The 24,149-nt window shown below is 45.3% G+C and overlaps 1 protein-coding gene across 1 annotated transcript in view; it reads right to left on the reverse strand.

Annotated features, from left to right (window-relative positions):
* Window positions 1-6,505: 6,505 nt before the first annotated feature.
* Tnn (tenascin N) overlaps window positions 6,506-24,149 on the reverse strand; it is a 67,017-nt gene continuing 49,373 nt past the window's right edge. The window contains exons 19-22 of the mRNA NM_001107189.2: window positions 18,994-19,090; window positions 18,002-18,169; window positions 9,881-10,044; window positions 6,506-7,608 (exon numbers count right to left, since the gene is read on the reverse strand). Of these exons, the coding sequence (NP_001100659.2) occupies window positions 7,468-7,608; window positions 9,881-10,044; window positions 18,002-18,169; window positions 18,994-19,090 (570 nt within the window). The 3' untranslated portion in view covers window positions 6,506-7,467. The remainder of the gene's footprint in view (window positions 7,609-9,880; window positions 10,045-18,001; window positions 18,170-18,993; window positions 19,091-24,149) is intronic.

The raw sequence follows: 24,149 nt of genomic DNA on the forward strand, positions 1-24,149 counted from the left end.
ATTAGCCACACGTGGCGTAGTTCATTAACATTAAATTAGATTAAAAGTCCAGATCTCAGTTATGCCAGCCATATTTCAAGCACTCAATAGCCACCCTACGGCTAGGAACACCACCCCGAATGGTGTAGGCTAGCGTCTAGTGGAAAGAGTAGTCCAGCAGTGGTGAACAGCTGTGATGTTTTAATGGAGACTTGAGGAGGAAGACCCACAGCGTAGCTGTACATTTCCTGTCTTGCCCAAGGCAGGCTGTTTCACGGTTTCAGCTGATCCTTCAGCTTTTCTCCTATCACCACACAGCCATGACAACCACAGAGTAGAGCCTTTCTCATTCTGCCTGCTATTTATGTCTCTGGGATATTGCAAAACTTTCCAGTGCAGAGGAGGGGCTGCCCAGAGGGCCATCGTGCAGCTTCCAGGCACCTCACAGGCTCGCCCACACTCTGGGGTGTGAGGACGGAGCTGCACAATGCAATCATCCATTGGTGTTCTGAACTCATTGGACTACTCTGCTGGCCGCCTGCTCTTTGGCCTTAAGATTGTTCTTGGATTCGAAGTCACAGGTGTCCAAGATTGAACAAAAATCCCTTCGAACAACTTACTGTATCTAGCATAGGTTCGACTTATTGAAATGTTTTCAGATTCCCATGGGGGCAAGTGTCACAATTTATTCAGTAATGACAGTGTGCATATATCAAAGTATTTTAGCTTCTACTAGGTGCCAAGTCCTCTGAGGCCCATACCAGAGTTTTGGTCCTAAAGGGTCACAACCTTCCTAAAGGAACAAACCACAATGTAATGTGTTTGTCACTTTCTCAGAGGGACACAGAACACCAAGACTGGCATCAAGTCAGCTAACAAAGAGTTGTACTTGGTGACCTGAGAGAGGAGGCCACCAATGGCAGAATGGAAGTCCCTGGGCACTGTGGGCTGGCACTCAGGACTGGAGCCCACACCAGTTCTCCCCAGTCATATCATTCATGCCTGTGATGTCACCTCCATATTAAGACTTATCTTCAAAAACTAAATGGAGAAAATGCATAAAAGCCACTTAGCACTGAGCCTGGGTAGGGAAAGTGTTCGACTTAAGTGTCATTGATGAAGGAAACTCGTGGTTTGTGTTCTAGAAATCAAAGGAGAGACTTCCGGAGGAGAGCATGGGGATTACCCACTCTCCGGAGACCTCCTTGTCTTTCACTCTCCTTTCTCTTTCTTCCATTCAGGAGCCATCATAATCCTGTTCACTGTTCATAGAAAATCAGCCTTACAACTGGTTATTTATATACTCTTAGTGAGGAAAAAGAAGACACAGAAGTTCTGAAGGACGGTGTAAAGCCTTACGCTCCAAACAGGCAACCTCACCATCTCCGAGGGCCTTGCAGCCCCTTAGAAGCATCTGCTATCACATTCGACTCCTGCATCACAGGTAAAGAAAATGAGCCTACAGGAGAAGAAGCCAGTATGCCCAGGCTTGGGAGGGAGACCACGCTCTTCTCCCAGGAGTTTCACAGTCTGCTCATAAGTCTATAAGTGTCCAAACAGCCTCTCCATGTGTTCCACAGCGAGCCCCACTTCCTTGGCCTCCTCTAATTAAACCTGATTCTCTTTAAATGTATAACACTGGGCTGGAGAGCTGGCTCATCAGTTAAGAGCACTTGCTTTCCTTGCAGAGGTCTCAGATTGGGTTCCCAGTCCCACTCAGCAGTCACAACCACCTGTAACTCCAGTTTCAGGGAATCCAACATTCTCTTCTGGCCTCTCTGGGCACCAGGCATGAACTGGGTCTGCATAAACATATACAAGGGCAAAACACTGGTGCACATAAGTAATTCTAAAATAAATCTTTTTTAAAAACTAAAAAGCCAAATGTAATAATAACTAAAGTTTACAAGCTTCCGGAACTATTCTTCGCTGTCGTTACACTTAGACTTACATAGGAGTTTATCTTCTGTAATGGGCAGGATTTTATGAGCTAACCTGGGAACCTTACTTATTTATGTAACACTGGAACTGGACCTCAAAGCATGCACAGAAACAATCCACTCTCAGGGGCACTTTAGGAAGTTTTGACTATTCCTGGAACTTTCAACCCACACACAGTGGTAGACAGGTTGCCTAGAAGACCAGACAAGGAAGAACTAGGCAACCCCTTCCACGAAGTACCTGCTTACCTGTTGTGTTAATCCAGGAAAAACACTGCTGGCGAAACCACGAAGGGCAGGTTGGATGCTAACAAGGTCCCACTGGCTAACTCTCAAGACAATGTGAGCCAGGAAGGAAGAAAAGTGGAGACCCTTCCAGAACTTCCCTTTGTGGAGGAGAGTGGCTCTTGAATTGAAAGGCACCTGATAAGACAACACTGCCATCTACTGGCAAGAGTGGGTATAGCAGGCCTCTTGCCCCATGCTGCAAACTCCAACCTGGCTGACTGCCTCCCATCCACTCTGTTGAGCTCTCCTTGACCCTGGTGGAAGGTCTAAACTAGTGAGGATTTGCAAGGTTTTTGGTTTTGTTTTGCTTTGTTTTGTTTTGTCTTGTTTTAATGAGGGAACCTTTTCTAGTAACTAAGTTTCACCAGAAGCTTTTCTTTTAGTTCTTTGGGTGCCTCCTTGTCTGCACGCTCTCACTTTACACAGCCCACACCTAGTTCTCTTTTTCTCCCTTGATCACAATTCTTTGAAAATCTCTGTGGTGTGTGTGTGTGTGTGTGTCTGTCTGTCTGTCTGTCTGTGTCTGTCTGTCTCTGCCCCTCTCTTTGTTTTCTTCTGTTTCTCCCCCCCTACACTCCCCTGCAGTATATTCTAGCTTCTGTAATCCTTGAATCCCCAATAATTGTAAGTTATGAAACAAAACACTCAAACTCAACAAACATAAATGCCAACCCATTTCCAGAGGAAGCAGCCGTAAATATCTTCAAGCTCTGGGGTTCACGGACTGGCCTTTGAAGCCAGTCCTCCTTAAATCCTGCTGATTCTACAGATCTCTTCCTGACACAGATCAAGAAAATCAGCGCCTCTTGGAGAACTATTACAGCAGCTGTGAGCTTGTCTGCGAGCCTCCGCCTTTCCCTATACCACACCCCTTGTGGATGGGTAAGGGGTGTAGATGGAACGAATGACTTCTGGCTTTCTGAACCACAGTGGGGTAACTATGGCTGACAAGGATTAACCGTGTATTCCAAAGTAACTAGGAGAGAGATCTGTGCATGTCCTCAACACTAAGGTATGATAAATGTCTGAAGTGATGGCGATGCCAGTCACGTGCACTGACCACTTCACATTGTACATGCATATTGAAATGTCACGCTTTACCCCACAGATATATGTCAATCAAAGATAACACAAGGACCGGGAGATAGCTCTGTGGATAAAGCGATTGCTACTCAGGTGTGAGGACTTGAGGTAAATGTTGGTGGCCGTGGCAGCCCACCTGAAGTAAATCCTTATACTCTGGAGGCAGAGCAAACTGGCTGGCTAGACGGGCCACATCGGTGAGTTCTGGGCTCAGGATGAGAGCCTGTCTCAGGAAATGAAGTAGAAGGTAGCCAAGGGAGACGCAGGGTAAACCCGTGTCCTATACACATGCATGTCCACACATGTTGTGCATGCACATGCGCACACACAATTTTCTATGTGGTTTTCAAAACGCCACTATGCTGCCCTCTCCAACCTGTCCCCAAACTAACATTTCCAAAATACAAGCCTGTCATCCCACTTCAAGGTTTCAAAACCTCTGAGAGCTCTCCACCGTTCAAAAGCTTATGTGGGAACAGTGGCTTTCACCCCTGGATTGATGTTAGAGGCCCCTGGGGAACTTTGAAAGGCTCAGGTGCGTAGAACTCACCCGAGACCCAGTGGAGTGGGATCTCTGGAGGGGCAAAGAGCAGAAAGACACACATCAAAGCTCATGCTGGCTCTGAATGGTAGTGTGAACTGACAGCCATTGCAGCAATGACCCCTGCCTGTCCTTCCCGCTGGCTCCCTGGGTCCTCAGCCAGAGAAGCCACTTTGCCGCCCCCGTGTCATTCATGTGCAGCCTGACTCTCCCAAGTGTCTAGCTGCTTCCCTCACTGATTCCGTCTGTCTTTCTAGATCTGATACCATCACTATAGCCCCCTAAAACCTTTTTAGTGGAATTAGACACAGGCACACACGCGTGCACACATATGCACACACACTTAGTGACTTTAGTGACTCACTTTTTCTTTAAGCCACTACCATCTGATTTGTTTCCTGTCTTCAATAGTTCTAAGAGTTGACCAGGGGTAGCAGTTTGCTTGCTCGACTTTACCTTGTGCATGCACAGAAGAGATAACACTTGGGTGCTCTGCTCCTGGCTTCTAGTGCATCCCAACTTCTTAAGTCTCTTTTCACTTTGGGTCATCCTGAAGCATGGAATGACTTCCTTTGAGCTTCAGATCTTTGAGGATCCATAACCTGGCTCTAAGAAAAAGTGTTTGAACCTCTCTGAAAAGGAGATCGCCCCCAAAACCCATTTCATAGGCCCATTTTCCATGACTGGAAAAGACTGCTGGGCAGGCCATGTTAAAGCAAAGGACAGCATGCAGGAAGGTTGGGGGCTTGGATGTTGCCCGCTCTATAAACACTGTGAAATGAACTTCTTAGATTCCCTTTTCTGCTCACAGTAAACTATTTGAAGGTCAGCTGAATATTTCTCCATGGCAACAAAGGACCTACATGCAAAAGGATGCTAAAACAGCTTCAGTCTCCCACACAGTTCAGTTCAGTGGCCAAACCGTGGGGTCAATGATGGGCATGGTGTCATCTGATGCCATCAAACCGTCCTCCGGAACAAAGGCTATGGCGATAGAACTTGGCTATAGAACTTGGCTATAGAACTACACAGACACAGAGAGGTTAGCAATCCTAGGAGCAGTTTTAATGGATCATAACATCTGAAGAGGGAGCCCACCAACCTGGTCTGTGATGGTTTGACTAAGAATGGCCCCCATAGGTTTGATCATCGGGGAGTAGCACTACTTGGAAAGGATTAGGTGTGTCTTTGTGGAAGTAGGCATAGCCTTATTGGAGGAAGTGTGTCCGGGGCCGGGGGGTGTTTAAGGTTTCAAAAGCCCAAGCTAGGCCCAGGATCTCTCTCTCCCTGCTGCCTGTGGATCTGGATGTGGAACTCTGCTACCCGCCCCCCCCCCCCCCAGAACCATGTCTGCCTGTGTGCCTCCCATGCTTTCTGCTGTGATGACAATGGACTGCGCCTGTGAAACGGTAAGCCAGCCCCAATCACATGCTTTCCTTTCTAAGCGTGGTTATGGTGTCTCTTCACAGCAATAGAACACTGACCAAGACAATGTCTTAACAAGCGCACTTAGGAAGCCTGCTGAAAGCTGAGGGTGTTGCTACTGTAGGCAATCTCTCTGGCTCTGGGCTAGTGCTGGGATTGAATCCTTTGTCCGGTAAGCAGTTTCCTGCTAATAGATTTGACCTGATCACGATGATCCCAAGGACTCTTATCTGCAGAGATGAGGTCCATTTGTGCAAAGAAGTATAGAACAGGGAAGAAAGAATCTGAGGAGAAGATATGGAGCTAGAAGGTGCTACAGAAGGGGCCAAGACCGAGGAGGAAGTTACCTAGGGCTTATGCCCCCCCCAAAAAAGTGCCTTAAGACTGAGAGAATCTGTCTCTGAGAATCTCTCCCCTTCAGGAAAGTCTTTACAGTACCCATCTCTGCTGCCGTCGCCACCTCAGCAGCTCCTCTCAGCAGCAATCACTTCTTAAAGTTACAAACTTGTCGCTCATCAGTCTCCAACTATAGAGCTGATTCACTATTTACTGACCACCTCCACTCCTAGGCTAGAAGCATATTCTGTTTATTGTCAGCCTTTGCCTAGCATAGGTAGAACAAGGTATGAATCTGTTTATTTGGATAGGTTTGGCACTTAGAACAGAACCCAGTACATGATGAGATTTAAGCAGTAAATGTTGAATAAACAAGCGGATGAATAAAGGACAGCGTACAAGCTCTGTTAGCACCAGGACTGTTGTGACATGTCCTTTTGTTTCTCCAGTAGGCCACCACTTCCTAGATTCTTGAGTCAATGACAATGCGTATGCACTTTTTTTTTTTTTAAATGATTAGCCCCAATGCCGAGCGAGCTTCATCATCAGATCTGGCCATTGCTGTGGCCTTGCTGAATGTGTTTGCCTGGGTACGGGTGGGGATCCTGAAAACCTGAATGGTTAACACAAGTGGTTTCTGGTGTATGACTTGGCATGGACCCAGAGGTGAAGCCTGAGAAAGCTAAGCAACACACACACCCTAGACAAGACGGGAAAGTGCAGCTTCTAGAACACTTGCCCTCCTTCCCACTCCCACACTTCTACTGCATTCCAAATAACACTGGTTTCCATGTCTACTGTCACACAGGTAAGAGACCACAGCCAACCAAATTCCAGGGTAACGTTCAAATTATCACTTCAGTTGTACATAGTTTAAAATTCTAGGGGAGAAAATAACACAAGACATCTTTTTTTAAAATCAAATGTTTTATTTTTGTTTTCTTGAGTAGGAATTTAAGTTACTTCAATGGTCACTGACTTGGCTACAGAAAACCTTCCAAAATGATACCAAACACGAAAGAAGGGTGATATGAGGAAGCTTCCAGTGTGGAGAGCAGGGAAGGGAGGCTGGGGACTGACTGAAGTGGGGGGGGCGTGGAGGTGAGTCAGGGAAAGCTGAGGGTACCAGTTATTTAGAGAGATTGGCTATTTAAAGTTGAAATGACTGCAAATTTATTTACAACATATGCAGATCTATGGAAGAGATTATGCAAATGTCTAGAAAAGGGGCAGTTAAAAATAGCAATAAGACGGGAGCTTTGGTCTCCAGAATGCTAGAGACTAGTCAGAACTTAACTATGACTGCATCGTGGCCCCTTTGTGGTCTCTTCGTTCGTTCTTTAAACACAGGAAGTTTAAAAGGAGTAAGATTTATTCTTTCCCCTCAAAACCAGGAGAACCAGGAGACAACAAGCCTCAGCTTGCCTCAGCTCTGACCCCCGGGGGATCAGAACCTCACTCTGTTTTTTTTTTTCTTTAAAAAATCTATATCATCAGTCGCATACAGAGATCTCCACCAATTGCTAAAGACTTCCAATTGATATTGTTATCGATGTACTGGATCGATGCATTTGTCATTAAGTAAGGATGGGTTGAAAAACCTCGTGTTTCCAACACGGTGTCCTATCCATATGTATTGTTCAGTTACAACATTGTTGGCTTTCGGGGCCCTCAGTAGAGACGGGCAAACATGCAGATGACATGGAAGGAACCTCTAACGGTCTAAGCATGATGACATCATTAGCACTGTGTACCCAACAATCTAAGAAATTAGAGGCTCTGAGCATCCCTCAAACTTCAGCTCCCCCGTCACCACCACCCACCCTGTCCGCCCCAAGCCTCTCTTGTCTCCTGTGAAGACAGCTCAGATGGCCTTTAGAACACTCTTGCCTTCCCTCCTATGGACCGCTTCTTCCTGCCAGAGAAACGGTCTCTGCTGTAACCAAAGGGGCGGATTTTTAGCTCCACGTAAGGAATGGAGAACTCATGTCCTTTCCATGGCTCCCAGTTCACCCCCTGTAAAACAAACAAACAAACAACATCAAGAACCAGTATCTGGGAGAAGAGTAAGGTGGCTTATGGTAGGGGGGAATCCTAAAGAGCAAGAAACCACTCGCTCTCTGATAGAAGAGGAAAAAGAAGAGAAATTTCTACTAGTGATGGGTTATGAGCCAAAATAGGAGGGCCAGATCATGTACCCTCTCCTGGAATTTGACAAGCTGAGTGGACAGAGAAAGAAGCCTCCATGGTGGGAAGACGGACAGTGAGCCCAAGATGTAGGGGAGGCACAAGGGTGACAAGGGGGTCAACTTAGGCAGAGAGCCGCAAATCATTGCTGTACACTGTTCTTTTCCAAAAAAAAATAAAATAAAATAAAATAAAAGGAAAAAATAAACATATTAATTAGCCAATTGTGTAAAATCATTTTCAATTTAGGCTGTTTAGATATTAGCGCTGGGGTAACAAATGGCCTGCTGAAAACTAAATTTCATTTTATGTCTTTTGACTGGTGAGCACAATAATATTTAATTCACTTAATAACCTTGCAACCTGGCCAATAAAGAGCCCAAGTGACCAATTTTATGTATTTTAATTTGTGAGGTAAATAATAAACAAGAAGCTAAATGGTTTGCAGACCGAGAAAAGCACATTAACCAGATGAATGTCTTTTATTAGCAAATGCAGGGACAGTTTAGGGCATGCTGGCTGCTCATTTCAAATATTTGATCTCTGAGCACAAGCTCCCCTGGTCGGCCCACATGCTGCCACCATGATTCATTGGGCCAACCCTCCTCATTGCCCTAGGGGCAAATTTCTTCTACCCTTTGGAAAAAATAATCACTTAAGGATTGGGAGTTCTGGCTATGTGGTAAGAACAAAAGTAATAAGAATGTGCCTGGATTTAAGAAGTGCTAATATTTACAGAAATATTGGTATGTGTGAGTTCTGGGGACAGGTGGCTTCCTGAAGGCCAAGATCAGGACCTAAGATTGGAAATTAGAGACCCAAGGCAGGTGTATGGAAGACAGGAGATTGACCATGAATAGGAGAAAAGTGTAATTTTCAAGAAGCCAAGAGGGGTCACAGATGTCCTATAGCTGGCAAAGAGTCACTATGATATGCAAGGATCATGGCAGTCCATGAAAGTACAGACAGGAATGTTTGCAAGAGAGGACACCTCACACACACGGAGTCTTGAACATTGTCCTGACAGAGGGACAAGAATAGGGTACAGAAGACTCTTGGAGGCGTGGGTTAAAGTGGAGCCAAGGCTAAGTCTGACCTAAAACACAACCTGTTTACCTAGTGATCAAGGCACAGAGAGTCCTGCTATAACGGAGAGGCCACCAGAAAAGGCAACCAAGTGACTGACCTTGGATTTAATGTTTATGTTCTCGAATTTTGCATATTGAAATTTTACTGGCCCAATTTGGTAGTATTCAGGGGCAGCCCTCTGAGGTGTCATTTTTAGATGCCCCCTACGATAGAAGAGGAGGTCAGGTGACCGCTCTGTGTGTCATGTGAAGATTTAGCTAGAAAGTGCCTGTCTCCATGCCAAGTAGCAAGGCTCCATCAAGAATGAATCTGCTGGCGCCATGGTCTTGAATCAGGAAACTCTAGAACTGTAAAACATGCCAGTCTGTTTTTAAACCACCTAACCTGTGGTAGTTCATTACCACAACCTGTTCTATAACAGGGTCTGATTATGAATTAGTAAGGTACATTGATAGCTAGGTATGGTGGTGCACACCTGTAACCCCAACCCTTAGGAGGCTAAGGTAGGAAGACCCAGAGTCCAAGGCCAGCCTAGGCTATATAGCAAGAGTCTGTATAAACAGATGAACAACAACAAAAATTTAGCCAGATGTGGTGGCAGATGCCTATAATAATCCCAGAATTTAAAAAGTAAAGGCAAGAGGATCAGGAATTTGCCTCAGCTCCAAGGCAAGTATGAAGTCAGCCTGGGCTACAGGAGTCCCACCCTGGCTCTAAAATATTACAAAAGAAACTTAAAAATGAAGTGAGACAGCATGTGATTCACACCATGGCTCTTTATAAATCAGTAACAATGAATCACCCATATGCAGATGAATAGATGTGCGGAAGTGAGACGCACACCATGTAGTATCTATCATCTGGTGACACCATGAAGCCTGAGGTACAGCCTCCTGACCTGACTGGGAGCTTCAGAGAGAGGGGGAAACTACCCCACTCACCTGGATGTCATCGCTTTGGGAGTAGAGACAGGCAAAGTTTGTGACAGAAAAGCTGTTCGCCGGCCACTTACCTCACTGTGCTTGGTCTCCCCATATTTGCCATTCGGGTTGGCCAAATGGCAGTTCTTATACCACCAGCCGCCATGATGCGTCAGCGCGCAGTTGCTGAGGGCAATATCATTGTCTCTGTCAAAAGTTGTGAACTTCCAACCATTGTGGTAGGTAAGAGCATCCCCTGCAGGAGAGACAAGAAGGGAGTCAGGAGCTGAGAAAAAAGGCCCCAGCAGGAAAAATCTAGGCCCAAAACACCAAGGATCCAGTTGTGTATCTCGGGTAACCACAACTAACTCAGAATGGAACAGTGTAGATGAACAGGTTCTCCTTGCTGGCCTGACACTCAAACACCAGCCCTGTTTCTCCATCAACCTCAACAGCATTTTTATTTGGAAGTTCTACCAACACAACAGCAGTCTAACTACCCTTCACTCAATCTAAACACCCTGTGTCCTGAATTTACTACAGTGACCATTCTCCCTGCCACCCCTGACCCAGAGTCCATGAACTTTGTTTGATGACATACCCTTGATCTAACCCTACTTTCTCAAGTCACCCTTCCCACCTCTACACAGCTGCCACCGGGGCCTCTTTTCGTCTCTGAGGGCCTGTGTTCACCCAGCAACCTTCCCTCTCACTCCGTCTCCCAGGCCCTGTGGGAGAATCTGTTTCATTGTCTTAAGCTTAGCATCCTACCTTCCACCATGTAGAAGATGACTCATCCTGCTTGCTGTGCAGACTGGTCACTGGGCTGCCTACATGTGCAACCTCTGACCCCACGGTCTCTACTACTGTGGTGAACAGGTCCATTTGCCCTCTGCCCTCCATTGTTCAAACCCTCACCTCCCTTACAGTCTACCTCAACTCTACTCATCGATCTTCACCCTCTATCCCAGCACACACACATGCGCGCGCACACACACACACACACACACACACACACTCACACACATGCACAGGCTTGCACACATGTGTGCACACACACACAGGCACATGCACACACACACTCACACATACACACATGCTCTCTCTCACACACACACACTCACACTCATACATACGTACATGCTCACACACACATGCACACACTTGCACACTCACGCACACACGCACCTGAACTTCGAGAGCCCTCCTGGGGACGTATGTACAATTTAATGCTTCATTACGTCTTGTCTGGAATCTGCTTTAATTACTTCACTCATATGGCGCCTCTTTCCCCTACCACATTCGTCATCCACTTAGAAGTGTACTTGCTTTTTCAGCTCATAAAAGGCAATAAGAGGCCATATCAATCACAGACTTAATCAAGTTCCCCTCCTGCAACAATGACACTCACGTTTACATCTAATTGCTGTGACTCTCACAGGGCTGCAAGGTGGGCTGGACTCTTCTAGATCCCACATGGAAATAAGATGCTAGAGATTCACTTATGACAGCCTAAGGTCCCAGACGCCACAACTGAGATTGCCAAGACTCAAAGGTTGGTCCTTAGACTCTAAAGTGACAATTCCTTCTGAAACACATGTTCCCTGGGACCTTGCACTCCCACAGAGGGCTTCATTCCTACTAGTAAGTGCGGTCTATCTCTGAGAGCCTTCAACAGCAGTTCTGGAGGCGATCCCCAAAACCTAGACCACCGACCGGCATTACCTAAGAGCCTACTAAAAGTGCAAATTCTAGGGTTAAGCAGGCATACAGAACTGGAAACGGGCATAGGGTGGGAGCGTGCCGTGTGTGCTCCAACAGCCCTTCATGTGGTCCTGGCACAGTTGCAGCTTCATTCAGAGGATGGACACGGCCCTGAGATGGACGAGCCCCATTCTAGACTCTGGCAACACAAAGCAGAAGAGGTTCTTGTTCTCGAAAACTCTGTTGGGGTGAGTTAGAGCAGGAGTGGAAAGGGTTCGTAGAGTTGGGGACAGGGGCACAAAGGTAACGTAGGCTTAGGAAGTTCAGGGCCAGCATCTCCCTCTCCTCTGGAAAGTTAATAGCTCCTTGTGCAAAGGGAAGTGTGGTGGAGTGAAGCTTTGGCTCATAGGGAGTGGTGCTGTTAGCATGTGTGGCCTTCTTGGAGAAGTGGGGGTGGACTTTGAAGCTATGCCCAGCATGGGAGAGCCAGTCTTCTCCTGGCTGCCTTTGGAACAGGATATAGAACTCGCAGCTCCTCCAGTGCCATGGTTGCCTGGATGCCGCCATGCTTCCTGTCATGATGATCATGGACTGAACCTCAGAACCTGTAAACCAGCCCCAATTAAATGCTGTCTTTATAAGAGTTGCCTTGGTCCTGGTGTCTCTTCACAGCGATGGACACACTAAGACAGGAAGGTAGCAATTTGTCCTTCCAAGTCTGTAAGCTTGATCCCTTCAAGTCTCACCCAGCAAAGGCAAGATCCTTTGGTGCTCTGACACAAGACAGCCATGCCTCCATGAGTTTCTTCCAGTCAAAGAAAAAGGCAGGCTGTCGTTTTATTTGTTTACATTTTCTCCTCCCTTCAGATTTCCCGCAGACAGTTAACTACAGCTTGAAATAACATACAATGGCTCCCCTAGTAACATTCTTTTAATAAGCACAGCTTTCCTACATTGAATATGAAGTTTCCAGAGCTAATTTTCCAAGACCCAGACAAATGCTTTCTCGAAGATATCTTCAGTTATCTAACCTTGGACCCTGGACTAGAAAAAGGAAGTGAGCTTTGGAGGGTTGGGAACATTTTTATTGTTAATTATTATTATTTCTGCATATGGATTTTCTACCTTTGAGAAACTGAAGCCAAATTATTGTTCAGAGTATAGAAAATGGCTATGCTCATGAATCAGAAAATAACAAGCCCTCACTGAGGTATTATTCTGAATCAATGAGTTTATCTTCCCTAAGTAAAACCAAGTTAATCTGAGTGTGATGACACTCCTTAACTCCAGAACTCTGGAAGCTAAGGCATAAGAATTGCAAGTTTGAGGCCAGACTGGAATACATCAAGGTTCAAAAATAATGAATTAAAAATTAGTTAAGCCAAAGATGCTTACAATCCCTCATATTAGTGTTAGGAGAAACTGTTAAGGAACCCTATTCTAAATGCCCTGTTCTTTGCCTTTGCTGGAAACTGTTCTTCTTGGTTGTGGGTGGAAGGATTATAGACAGCTCATAGGTCTAAACCCACACTCAAGGTACACCCACTGTCTTAACTGGGGTTTCTATCGCTGCGACAAAACACCATGACCAAAAAGCAAGTTGGAAAGGAAAGGAAAGGATTTATTTGGTTTACACTTCCAGATCATAATTCATCCTTGGACAAAGTCAGGACAGGAACTCAAGAAGAGCTGGAAGCTATAGCCGATGCAGAGACTATAGAGGGTGCTGCTCACTGGCTTGTTTCCTCTGGCTTGCTCAGCCTGACTTTTTATAGATCCCAGGACCACCAGCCCAGGGATGGCACCACCCACAATGGGCTACACCCTCTTGCATTTTGGTCGCTAATTGAGAGAATGCCTTGCAGTTGGTTCTCATGGAGGCACTTCCTCAAGGGAGGCTCCTTTCTCTGTGATGACTCTAGCTTGTGTCAAGTTGACACACGAAACCAGCCAGTACAGCCACTGAGCTGGTGACTGTCCATGCCAGCAAAATGTCACTCCGAGTCCCACTTTCCTCCAGTGCTTTATAGTGCAGAAAGAATGATAATGACTCTGCAGCCTCAACCTAAGACCTAAGACCAGGAGAAGCCATAAACATCGCAGACCCTGTGAGTCACATTCAGACAAAGGGCCGGAAGGCTGGGCCTTGGATAATTGTTCCCTGAGATGGAAAGTGGCAAGGAAAGAGTAGGGGTGAACATCTACCTTCCCTTTTTCTCCATGAATCTATTAATTTTTTTTCCTCAAATGCCAGCCTTTAAAAATCCATTTCAAAATATAGGAAACACTGGCTTTGGGTTATGACAACTCTGTATAGACAATGTCATCCCTGGACTACTAAGTGTTGTTAGAGATCCTCAGTTACATTGCCAAGTGTCCTTGGGAAGAGGATCCATCCCTTGAGCACCTCAGAAAAGCTGAGCCCCATGCAAGAGGGGCATGAAATAAGCTGTAAATAGTTGAGTAGCCCAGTGGAAACTCTGGCAGAGTCCATGTTTGCACTGCCATCTCTACATAAACGAGCAACATCTCAATGGTCGGACTTATGGGAAAGCCTGTAAGATTCAGCATCAGAAATTACGTTAACATTCCCTTGCCTTGCTGAAGTTACCTTTGGAAGAAGAAGGGGGGGTGAGAAGGAGGAAGAGGAAGAGGAAGGAGAAGTAAGTAAGAGGCAGAAGCAGAAGCAAACAAAAGCAGTATTAGTTCAGTGGACGTGAGAAGCTATCGGTCCAGCTGGACAATCTGAGGTGGGGACAAGCTTGAAGCCCCACCTTTCCACCAATGCTGTACATATCTGCTGTAATAAAAGCATTAACGAAGCTAGACACGGGAATAGATGGCACGCATAAAGACAGGAAGACCTTCGCCTTCCATTTGAACATCCGTCTTCTACCCTGTATCTCATCATAGCCAGAAGCTTCCTAGATTTTAAAATCCTCATTGGAACCAAAGCATATACAAGGAAAGTTAAAATGCCACTGATCCCACCGTTGTAATGCAGGACATAAAGGAGGAGTGATGGTACACACAGGAAGATTAAATGGCTACCTAAATGCTATGTGATTTGAGAGTCTCCCAAGGCTTCCTATTAAAAAGAAGTCATCCTCCACTGGCTGGCCCTATTGGCCTGAACAGCCTCAGAACGGGGAATCACCCCCCAGTCACAGTTAAAATGCAAATAAGGAACCTGGGAGAGAATGGCATTAATTTAAGAATATGTTGACTCCCCTTCCCATTAGCATCAGCTCATTTGCGGAATTATGTTAACTAGGCTCTGGAAAGGCAATGTTTAATGGTCCGAGAAAGGAAAGGGAAAGGAAGGGACAAACTGGGAAGATGGGTCTGAATGAAGTCTCAACCAAGGAGCCAAGAAAGATGCCAGGTTTGGGGGAAACAGGAGGCATGGGAGCTGAAGAGATTTACCTGACTTCAAACGTGTCCAGGAAGATCTCAGGGCTGAGGTGTGTCATACCCGAGACTCTAACCTGAGAGGGAAAGCCTAAGTCTTACTGAAAGCATGAAAGATAGCCAGTTAGATTACAGGTAGACTAAGACCAGAGTAGGAGGAGGACCAGATGGGAAACTGAGGGCTGGCCTGCAGGTCCTTTATTATTCCAAATGGTTGGAGAGACTGAAGCCATCAGAAATGCAATCTGACCTCATTTAAAGATGAGATAAGAGTTATTTAATGGGCTCGGTCATCTGAGACAGTGAATTTATGTTATTTTAGTATTAAATTATTATGATTACTGTGTGTGACCGTATATACCTTAATCTCAGCACTCAAGAGTCCAGGACAGGAAGATTACAAGTTGTATGCTAGCCTGAGATATATGATCAGAGCCTGTCCTGAAAATAATAACCATTCTGATCATTTAAATCATTCTGTAACTACCCTGATAATCATATGAGCAAAGTCCGTCTGTGTTTCCCAGTTGTATCCAAGCTGCCTCTTCTTCCGTGAACTAAAAAAGAAAAAGAAAAAGAAAACCAAAAAAAAGAAAAAGAAACAAAGAAACAAAAAACCAGAAAAATCCTCACTGACTCAACTTGTTGGCCTGAGCAGCTTTAGAAAAGGCATTATCTGATAGAGTTAAAGTGTGGATAATGTACCTGGGGAAAGTCAATTAATTTAGAATATGTTGACTCCTTCCACTCACTTCCCCAGTGGCCTGACTTTCAGAGCTGACTCCATGACTTGTGTTCCACTTAGAATCATGCCGGGCAGACCGCCTCCATCCCATAGAGATAGAGACGGTCTAAGGAAGGAAGAGGCGAATCCGAAGCAAAATGGGCCTTGGTAGCTGCAGTGCCTTTCACTGCAATCACTTTCCCCAGAAATAATTCTTTGCACACTCTTTCCCATGCAATCCCTGCTTAGAGTCCTTAGCCAAGTGCAACCACCTTGGTGACAGGAGCACACCTGCTCCCCCCAGCACCTTGTCAAACAAACTCTGGGTCTATTCCTATTAAGGTATTAAGTATCCACAAGCTTACACAGAGAAATCCTGATGGAAATTTCATTGTTTTAAAACTCATTAACTCTGTACTAGGCTTTGTGCTAGCTACTATGAAATGAGCAAAATTATATTATGGTTTTAAGAAATAAAATTATAGAACTCAAAGAAATTTTCCTGTTATAGAAAGTACTTAATCTCAATCAGAGGCTTTACCCTGCCTTTGACCATTCAGTTCCCACATAAAAGACACACAATCTATATATTTATAATAAGCCTTATACACTAGAGCTGGACGGATATCTACCCTTTATATTATTGGTATCTACTTCCCTATCAATAACCCTGTATTAACTTGCCATGTTGCATCTGGGTCACTCTTAACTCTAATCATCATCCCTCATGCTCTCTCTCTCTCTCTCTCTCTCTCCCTCTCTCTCTCTCTCCCTCTCTCCCTCTCTCTCTCTCTCCCTCTCTCCCTCTCTCTCTCTCCCCCTCTCTCCCTCTCTCGCTCTCCCCCTCTCTCCCTCTCTCGCTCTCTCTCTCTCCCTCTCTCTCTCTCCCTCCCTCTCTCTCTCCCTCTCTCTCTCTCTCCCTCCCTCTCTCTCTCCCTCCCTCTCTCTCTCTCTCTCTCCCTCTCTCTCTCTCTCTCCCTCCCTCCCTCCCCCTCCCTCCCTCCCTCCCTCTCTCTCTTTCTCTCCTCTTTCCCTCCTTCATGGTCCCTGCCTCTGCCACCAAGCCCAGAAACCAAAAGTCAGCCTATCTTCCAACCAGCTATAGGCTGTAGGCATCTTTATTCATCAATCAGGGATAACTTGGGGGACAAGATAACATGTGTCACTTGGGTCTACATGCAGATTCTGTCATCCCTGGGGACAGCCAGGTCTTGGGGGACAGTATTTAGCATTGCAATCCATAGCAAAGGACCAAACCTCAACATTTTCCATTCGTAGTTGACCATTTCAGATCCTCATCCCAGACCTCAGAGATCCTTGAGGACACAATTTTGAGATGCCCTACATGTCTTTTGGAGTACATGGCAATCTGTTTGCCTTGGGTTAGTCCTCTGTTCCTCCTGGGAGCCCTCAGATGTGGTAAGCCCCTTCCTTTCCTCCCATCTGTGTTTGGCTCTCTGTCTCAGCCAACCCCACCGCCATGTCCTCCAGGAAGCTTCCCCTGGCCATGCAGGTCCTTGATGTACCCACCACCCCCATCCCTTAGCTCTTCATTCGCCATACCACTTAATCTGAAAAAGTTGTTCTCCTCTCTTCACGTGCCTTAGAGAAGAAAGACTGTGTCCTATACAGTAAGCTGATTTTGCCAGCAACACATTTAGACATGGTTACACCAAAGCCAGAATCAGAGCAAAGGCAGAGAAGCCACAAATATCGTCTTTAAAACGTCAATACCAAAGCAACAACCACAACCACACCCTCCCCTCTTTAAATGTTTGTCAGTATAATCCCAGCATTTCAGTCATGCTGCTTAATTGTGTTCCTTTCGCTGTACAACTGAATACACCACCCACTGGCCAAAGTCCAGTGAGTGGCTAATGGAGGCTAAGAGTCCCTGCCTTTGGCTAAACTGCTCATCTCTGTGTTGTCCCCGATGTGTAAGTTAATGAGATCTAAAATTCTTACTGCTTGACTCAGTACCTTCATTTTTCTCTCTTAATTCACATCAAATTTCACAAAATGTTGCAATAATATACACAAAGAGAGAGAGAGAGAGAGAGAGAGAGAGAGAGAGAGAGAGAGAGAGAGACAGTATGGAAGTTCACTGAAAGGCTCAAAAAAGTACAAATAGTCTAAACCAGGGGAGAATAAAAGGGGAGTCAGGTGCGGTGGGGAGAACATACAAAAATCAATCCAGTTCTATGGTTAAACTTTCTTTACCCTCAAGCCCCTTCTGAGAGCATGACCTCCATTGTTAGCAAAGACACCCAATTCTACATAGCAGTATCCCACAGCCCACATCCATAGCCCATGGCAAACCACTCCTTAGATGACGGCAATGAGGAAGACTCCGGGAGGGGGACATCCCTCTTACCTGCTGTGCCTCTGTATTTCCCAACCGACAGCTTGTACCGCTCTTTGCTGGATGCCACTTGGAAGAAGTCATACACAGCGTAGGCGGATTCATTGGCAGTCTGTAAATCTGCCCTCACCTCATACCGAGTGGTAGTGCCAGTGGTGAGATTATGTAGTTTGTCAAGTCCTAAAAACATGGAATGGAATTCGAATAACCAATCAACTTGTGTGTGTATGAGCTTGCACTGTCTGCATCTGAGACATTCGGAGATAAAAGTCATCTTAGAATTTAATCTTTTCTGCTAATAAAGAGCTTCCCCAACTCTTTCTCCTGGGGTGCCAATGTTCTCACCCTTATTTCTTTGGCATGGCAATGCTAATGACTTCGTGGAATACCATCAGATAGGAGAAAGTATATCGTATTGGGGTAATCTGACCACTGCCTCCACCGCAATAGATCAAGTAACCACTCATCCTCAGACCTCAGAGGGGACTCCGTACCTAGCTAAGCACAAACATCATCTACTCAAGTAGACACTGAATACCCAGATTCAATTTTTTTTTGAAAAATCATATTTCTGAGTAGATGTTTTATTGGCTATTTAACTGTCTGTGAACATCTGCTCCAAAAGAGAGCAGAGGGAAAATGGGCAAAACTAAGGCCCTTAATGTCTGGCTGTACCAGCAGAATTACAGGAACCGCAAGCACATCCTCTTAATGAGAGCCTGAGATCCAAATCAATCAACTGTCCTTCTACTGTGGTTATATGAAATCCAGGCTCTGAAAAAACTCTGTAGAGCTTAGGTGTGCAGTAAAAGCCATCTCAGGCAGTCCTTCACCCAGCCCTGCTGTGCAAGAACCTTCCCGACAACATGGCCACACCACACAGTGTGCCTGTCCCTTGGGCCTCTCCTTGAAAATGGGAGAGCTTCCTTAAATGGCCTCATCAACTTCTCAAGAGGGCTATTGTCCTCCCACAACCCCACCTTCCTGATTCTCAGAGATCATACCAAGCCAGAACTCCTTCATGGGGTCCCCAAAGCCTTCTACATAACTCCGCCAACGCTTGAAGAAATCCAGCTGCCCAGTGTTACGTCTCTGAAAGACCTGAGGAAGAAAATGAATGCTTTGCTTTGCTATTGAACAGATATGGCTGAGGGGCAGAGAACTGGTAGTTGTGTTTCCCAGGCGGTCCTGGGAGGCAAGAGAGCAATATGTACCTGCAATACACTGGCCCTACATCTTAACGTTTAGAAGCAATTTTTATTTAAATCTCAGTATATTGAGTATACTATTACATTCGTAAGAATTTTAGGTGAAAGATATATTCCAGGTATGAAAATGTATAGGACCTAACAGGGAACACTTCTACTCTTAAGAAATCTTAATCTTAGATCACAGAAAAGCTTGAGAGAGCTGGTAATATGTTGCTAGTAGTTGGTTGCATAGGACAGAAGATTCCAGATCTTTGCTGCCTGTGCATATAACCATCGACCATTCAACTCACTTGGAGCATGATCTTTTATCATCCACTGAAATAATTTGAAAGCAAGAATTATTTTTATTCTTGAGAATCCTAACACAGCAAGCATTTAGTATTTATGGAACAGCAGAAGTTCACCCAACAAGTATTTATCGAGCATCTCCCATATAGTACAAACTCTGCAAGGTGATGGGCAAAATGGGTAAAACAGAAATGGTTCCTGTCCGAATGGAGCAAACATTCCAGTAAACAAGATAGACATGAATTAGGTAATCAAACAAGTAAGAATTCAACTAAACCAATGGTAAGAGCTATGAGGGAAAGATACAGTGAGGCCGCACCTAAGCAAGAGCCAGCAGGACTCTTCTGGGAAGTATCAGAGGCCTGTGGGGTAAGCAGGAGCAACAAGAAGAGAAAGGAAGGCTGGGATGTCTGTAATTCTGGGTGCCCGTCACAGAGAACTAGAAGAGGCTGGAAAACAGGCAAAGGTTGACCTTGGTGGGATTCAGTTTAGATGAGGATGTTGGCCCATTGTAAAAAGCAATGGTAAATTGGGAGGACTCAGCAGGAAACGGTTTTCCCCGGATTCTTCTGGCTACAGTGTAGAGAACAGTCAACCAGGGGCAAGAGTGGAAGACACAGTAACTAGTTTGAAGAGCACTGTACTGTGCTGTTCACAAGGGATGGTAAGTTAGACAAGAAGCTACCCTGAGGATAGACAGATGTCAGCAGAAGGTAAACTTGGCAGACTGTGACAAAGGGAGTCGATGCCGAGAGTTCATGCACACACGAGTTGATTGATTATTGGAATTTCAGCCCGTGTTTTTAGGAACTAAACAACCCCACCATAGGTAGTCCTCTTCTGTAGGAGTTTGGGTTGCAGAACTGGATAAGTATTTACTCAGCTGTTTTTGCAGAAGGAAGATTCTGAGAGGGACAGCCTTTGTGAGTATTTTAAGCTTACTTGGGGACACTGTGAGTTGGGGGTTATTTGTCTTCCTTTCTTTTTAGCTGTGCTGGGAATCAAATGCAGAGTCTTGTGCGTGCTAGGCAAGGGTTCTACTACTGAGTTACATCCCTGGACCAGTATTAATTCTTTCTGAGGTTTCCTGGTGAAGAAGGGTTTCACGTAGACAGCTGAAGGGGTTAGGGTGCTGACAAGAGACCTAGGCTTGGTCTCTAAGGTAGAAGTGTATGTGGGGGAAATGGTAGGCATTCACCAAGTCCTATTTCACTCTCCTCGTCCCAAGAGCACACAATGTTTCTCAGCTTCCTCTTCAGTTAAGTAAGAAGAATGTGACTATTCCTAGCCCAAAGGCTGTAAGCGGGAGGATCAGAGTAGGCAGGGTCCTCCATGCTGTCTTCTACTGACATGTACTGTGGTAAAAGCTGCATGTTGCAGTGGCCCAGCCACAAAATGGCAGCATCCTGAACTGCTGAGATGGCACTCAGAAGTGACTGCATGTGTGTTGTTAGAGCAAAGGAATGGGAGGGTGGCTCGTCATTGTTACTGCCACTGAACCATGCTGTCCTAATGAGCAAAGATTCACTGAGACTCAGAGTGAAGGCACAGGGAAGGATACTGCCATATACGAAGAAAGTCAGAACTGAGGAGAGAGGGGCACGGAATCAATCCTTGAAGACCTGCAATATTCTCCTGGGCATGGATGGTTTCATTAAGGAGAGAGGAAACAGCTAGGAACACAGAAAGAAAACTAAAAAAATAAAGTGTAATCACAAAAGCCACAGAGAACTGAGGGTCAGTAGTACCTAGTACTGATGAAGGGTGAAGGGTTGTAAGATCAAAACTCCTTGAGATTTAGTGACATGGGAATTCCCAGTTACACAGCAAGGGCTGTGTTAGAGAGAGGACAGAAGCCAGGCTGGGATGGGCTGAGGAGTAAATGGAAAATGAGAAATAGAGATTTGATTCTTTTTCAGAAAGACGACTGCTTTGCATGCAAAAAAGATCTCTACTCCAGAAGAAAAGGCCTCTTCTCCCTTAGAGTAAATCAGACTCCTTTATATGAGATAAACTCGAAAACTTTCCCAAACCCAAACACACCTGCATGCAGTATTGAAAAGAGCAATGCGTATTATTCCACTTGAGCTTGAGATCAAGCTAAAAGCCATGGTGGCCCACTCAGTGATGATTAGCAACCACTTACCAAAGTCTAGACCTGCATCTCTACCTACGCTTTCCTTGGACTGACCTAAAGGAAGAAGCCCCCACATGACACTCTGTGATCCGTAACCTTGAATTTGGTAAAGTAAGCCCAAAGCTTGTGCAATCTTTCCACTTTTCTCTAGCAGTGAAAAGTGCTGAAGTCACACGTGGCAGCTCTCACCATTAACTCCCTTCAGCACCATCACAGCTTTGTGGCTGAGGAGGTGCTGAACAAAGACACCATGGGAAGAAAATGTCCCCGGCTCCAAGTCAGCCACAGACACGTCCTGGCACGGGAGATAGTGAGTCAGTCGCTTTGGTTTCTGATCTCAGCCAGCTCACTGTAAAGCAGAGAGGAATGGAGAAGTCTGACCCAGCGTTTCTGGGAAGGCTAGATGGAATGGTCTGCAGCCTCCAAAAATGTCCCGTAAATGGGCATACGCTGATGAGAAGAATTTAGGGAAAATCACAGCGAGCCGTTACACACAGTGGCAACACTGCTAATTTGCACACTGTTCTTATGCTCCTTTTCTCTGTTGCCCATTTGTTAAAGCTTCCCCCACTTGGTGTGGGGTTGGTTGGGTCGTGTTTGTTTGTTTGGGTTTTTTTTCCTTTCATTCAGAATTTATTTACTTACTTGCATAACAACCATTTACTGGACATCTAATGAATGTTGGCTCTGAGGCAAAAAAATAGCAATGCCATTTCACAGATGGCAAACGCCAAGAAAACTATCCACATCCATACAACCATTTGGTGGCTCAAACAAGGATAATACATAGTCCAATCTTTTGATCAGAAAGTTTGAGAGACCCGGCTCTCCCAGCTCTATTTCCTCAGTAGTATATCTGAAAACTTAGAAGATTTGTTTCCTAGTAAGGAGCCTGTGTCAACCCTGCTCTCAGATTCTTCTTGTTTCACAGTGGAATCCTAGGCTGGACATGCTACTGACATTCCTTATGTTTCTATCCACTGTGTTAAATAGCATTCCCACCACAAGGCTAGGATTGATTTTGAACCTGCCTTTCTAATGAAATATGCAATACCAATTTCCCTATCTCTGGTGAGCATGTTTGGGGTTTGGGGTTTTGTTGTTCTGCTTTGTTTTGTAAAATGCCCCAGTAAGTCCAGGCTGGTCTCAAACTCATACATAACCTAGGATGATCTTGAACTTCTAATCCCTTTGCCTCTGCCTTCCATATGCTAGCATACAATCGTGTACCTCCACATCTAGTTTTCTGTGGTACCAGACAACAATCCCAGGACTTTGAGCATGTCAGACAAGCATTTACCAACTGAGCCACAACTACAGCCCAAGCTTCGTGTCTCTGAACTGTCAGGTCAAGGTATGACTAGGCCCACATGACTCTGGAGCTTAAATGAGGTCTTCATTTAATAAGGTCAGCAAGTCATACAGCAGCAACGCCTGGCACATACAGGTAACAGTAAGTCATTATTATGTCTTAATAATTGTTGATTTGCATTGTATTAGATCATATTTTAAGTATACTGACCCATACACATAATTTCTACATCTCAATCAGATGGCTTTGATTGAGGCTAAAAATAGTAAAAGGAGATAAATCTTAAGAGGTGGTAAAATATCTATGTTGGGTTTTATAATCATCGTCCTGGAGAAGTTACTCACTACTGTGAATGGCTAAATCAGGAGGGGAAGAAAGTCAAGCGTGTATTGAACTGCCTGTGGAAAGAGCCTCTGGTGCAGCCCTTAGACTTCCAATATGGAAAGATTTGAAACTTTTAAGTGTGCCCTGATGTTCTTTCCAACCTCCTCCTAGCCAACTGGGTTGCCTTGGAGGCAAAGTCCTTCTGCCTGTTCATCAAATTAGGTGCCTGCTGCCTGGACTAGAGAACAACTTCCATAAAAGGATTTTAAAAACTCAATAGAATCTTGGGTTATCTTTAAGAGACAGAAGGCCCTGGAACCAAATAAAACCCCCAAACCCTAAGTGAAATATGTAGTAGAAGGTTTTGGGACTCCACATGTCTTCTGGAGCCCCCGGCCTAGAGAGGCCTCTGTATAGTCTGCGTGTATTACCTCCTGGAGGCTGAAACAAACATGAGATGGTGTGGGTTGAGACTGCTACCAGCTACAGTGCTGTGTAGATTCGGTAGTTCTGTAACTTACTGTGTTTAAGTCAGGTCCATTTGTATGGGTATACAGAAAGCAAGACCCCTGAAGTCAGAGATTCATCTGATTTGTTCATTCCTGGATTGTTAGTCTATGTCTGACACATGGCAGGTACTCAATAAATATTTGTACAATATATCATGGTGCAGAGAGACAAACTATCGCCACCTCTTCCCTCCCTCCATCTCTCCCTCCCTCCCAGTCTCCCTGTCTCTCTGTGTGTGTGTCTCTGTGCCTCTGTGTCTATCTCTCTATCTCTTTGCCTGTCTCTGTATGACTCTGTCTCTCTCTCCCTGCTCCCTTCCCTGTCTCCCTCTCTCCCTCTCAGCTGCCCTAGTTAAATGGTTTCTTCCTTGCATAGGCT

Source organism: Rattus norvegicus, chromosome 13 (genome assembly GCF_021556685.1).
Source record: "Rattus norvegicus strain SHRSP/BbbUtx chromosome 13, alternate assembly SHRSP_T2T, whole genome shotgun sequence".
Classification (NCBI taxonomy): Eukaryota; Metazoa; Chordata; class Mammalia; order Rodentia; family Muridae; genus Rattus; species Rattus norvegicus.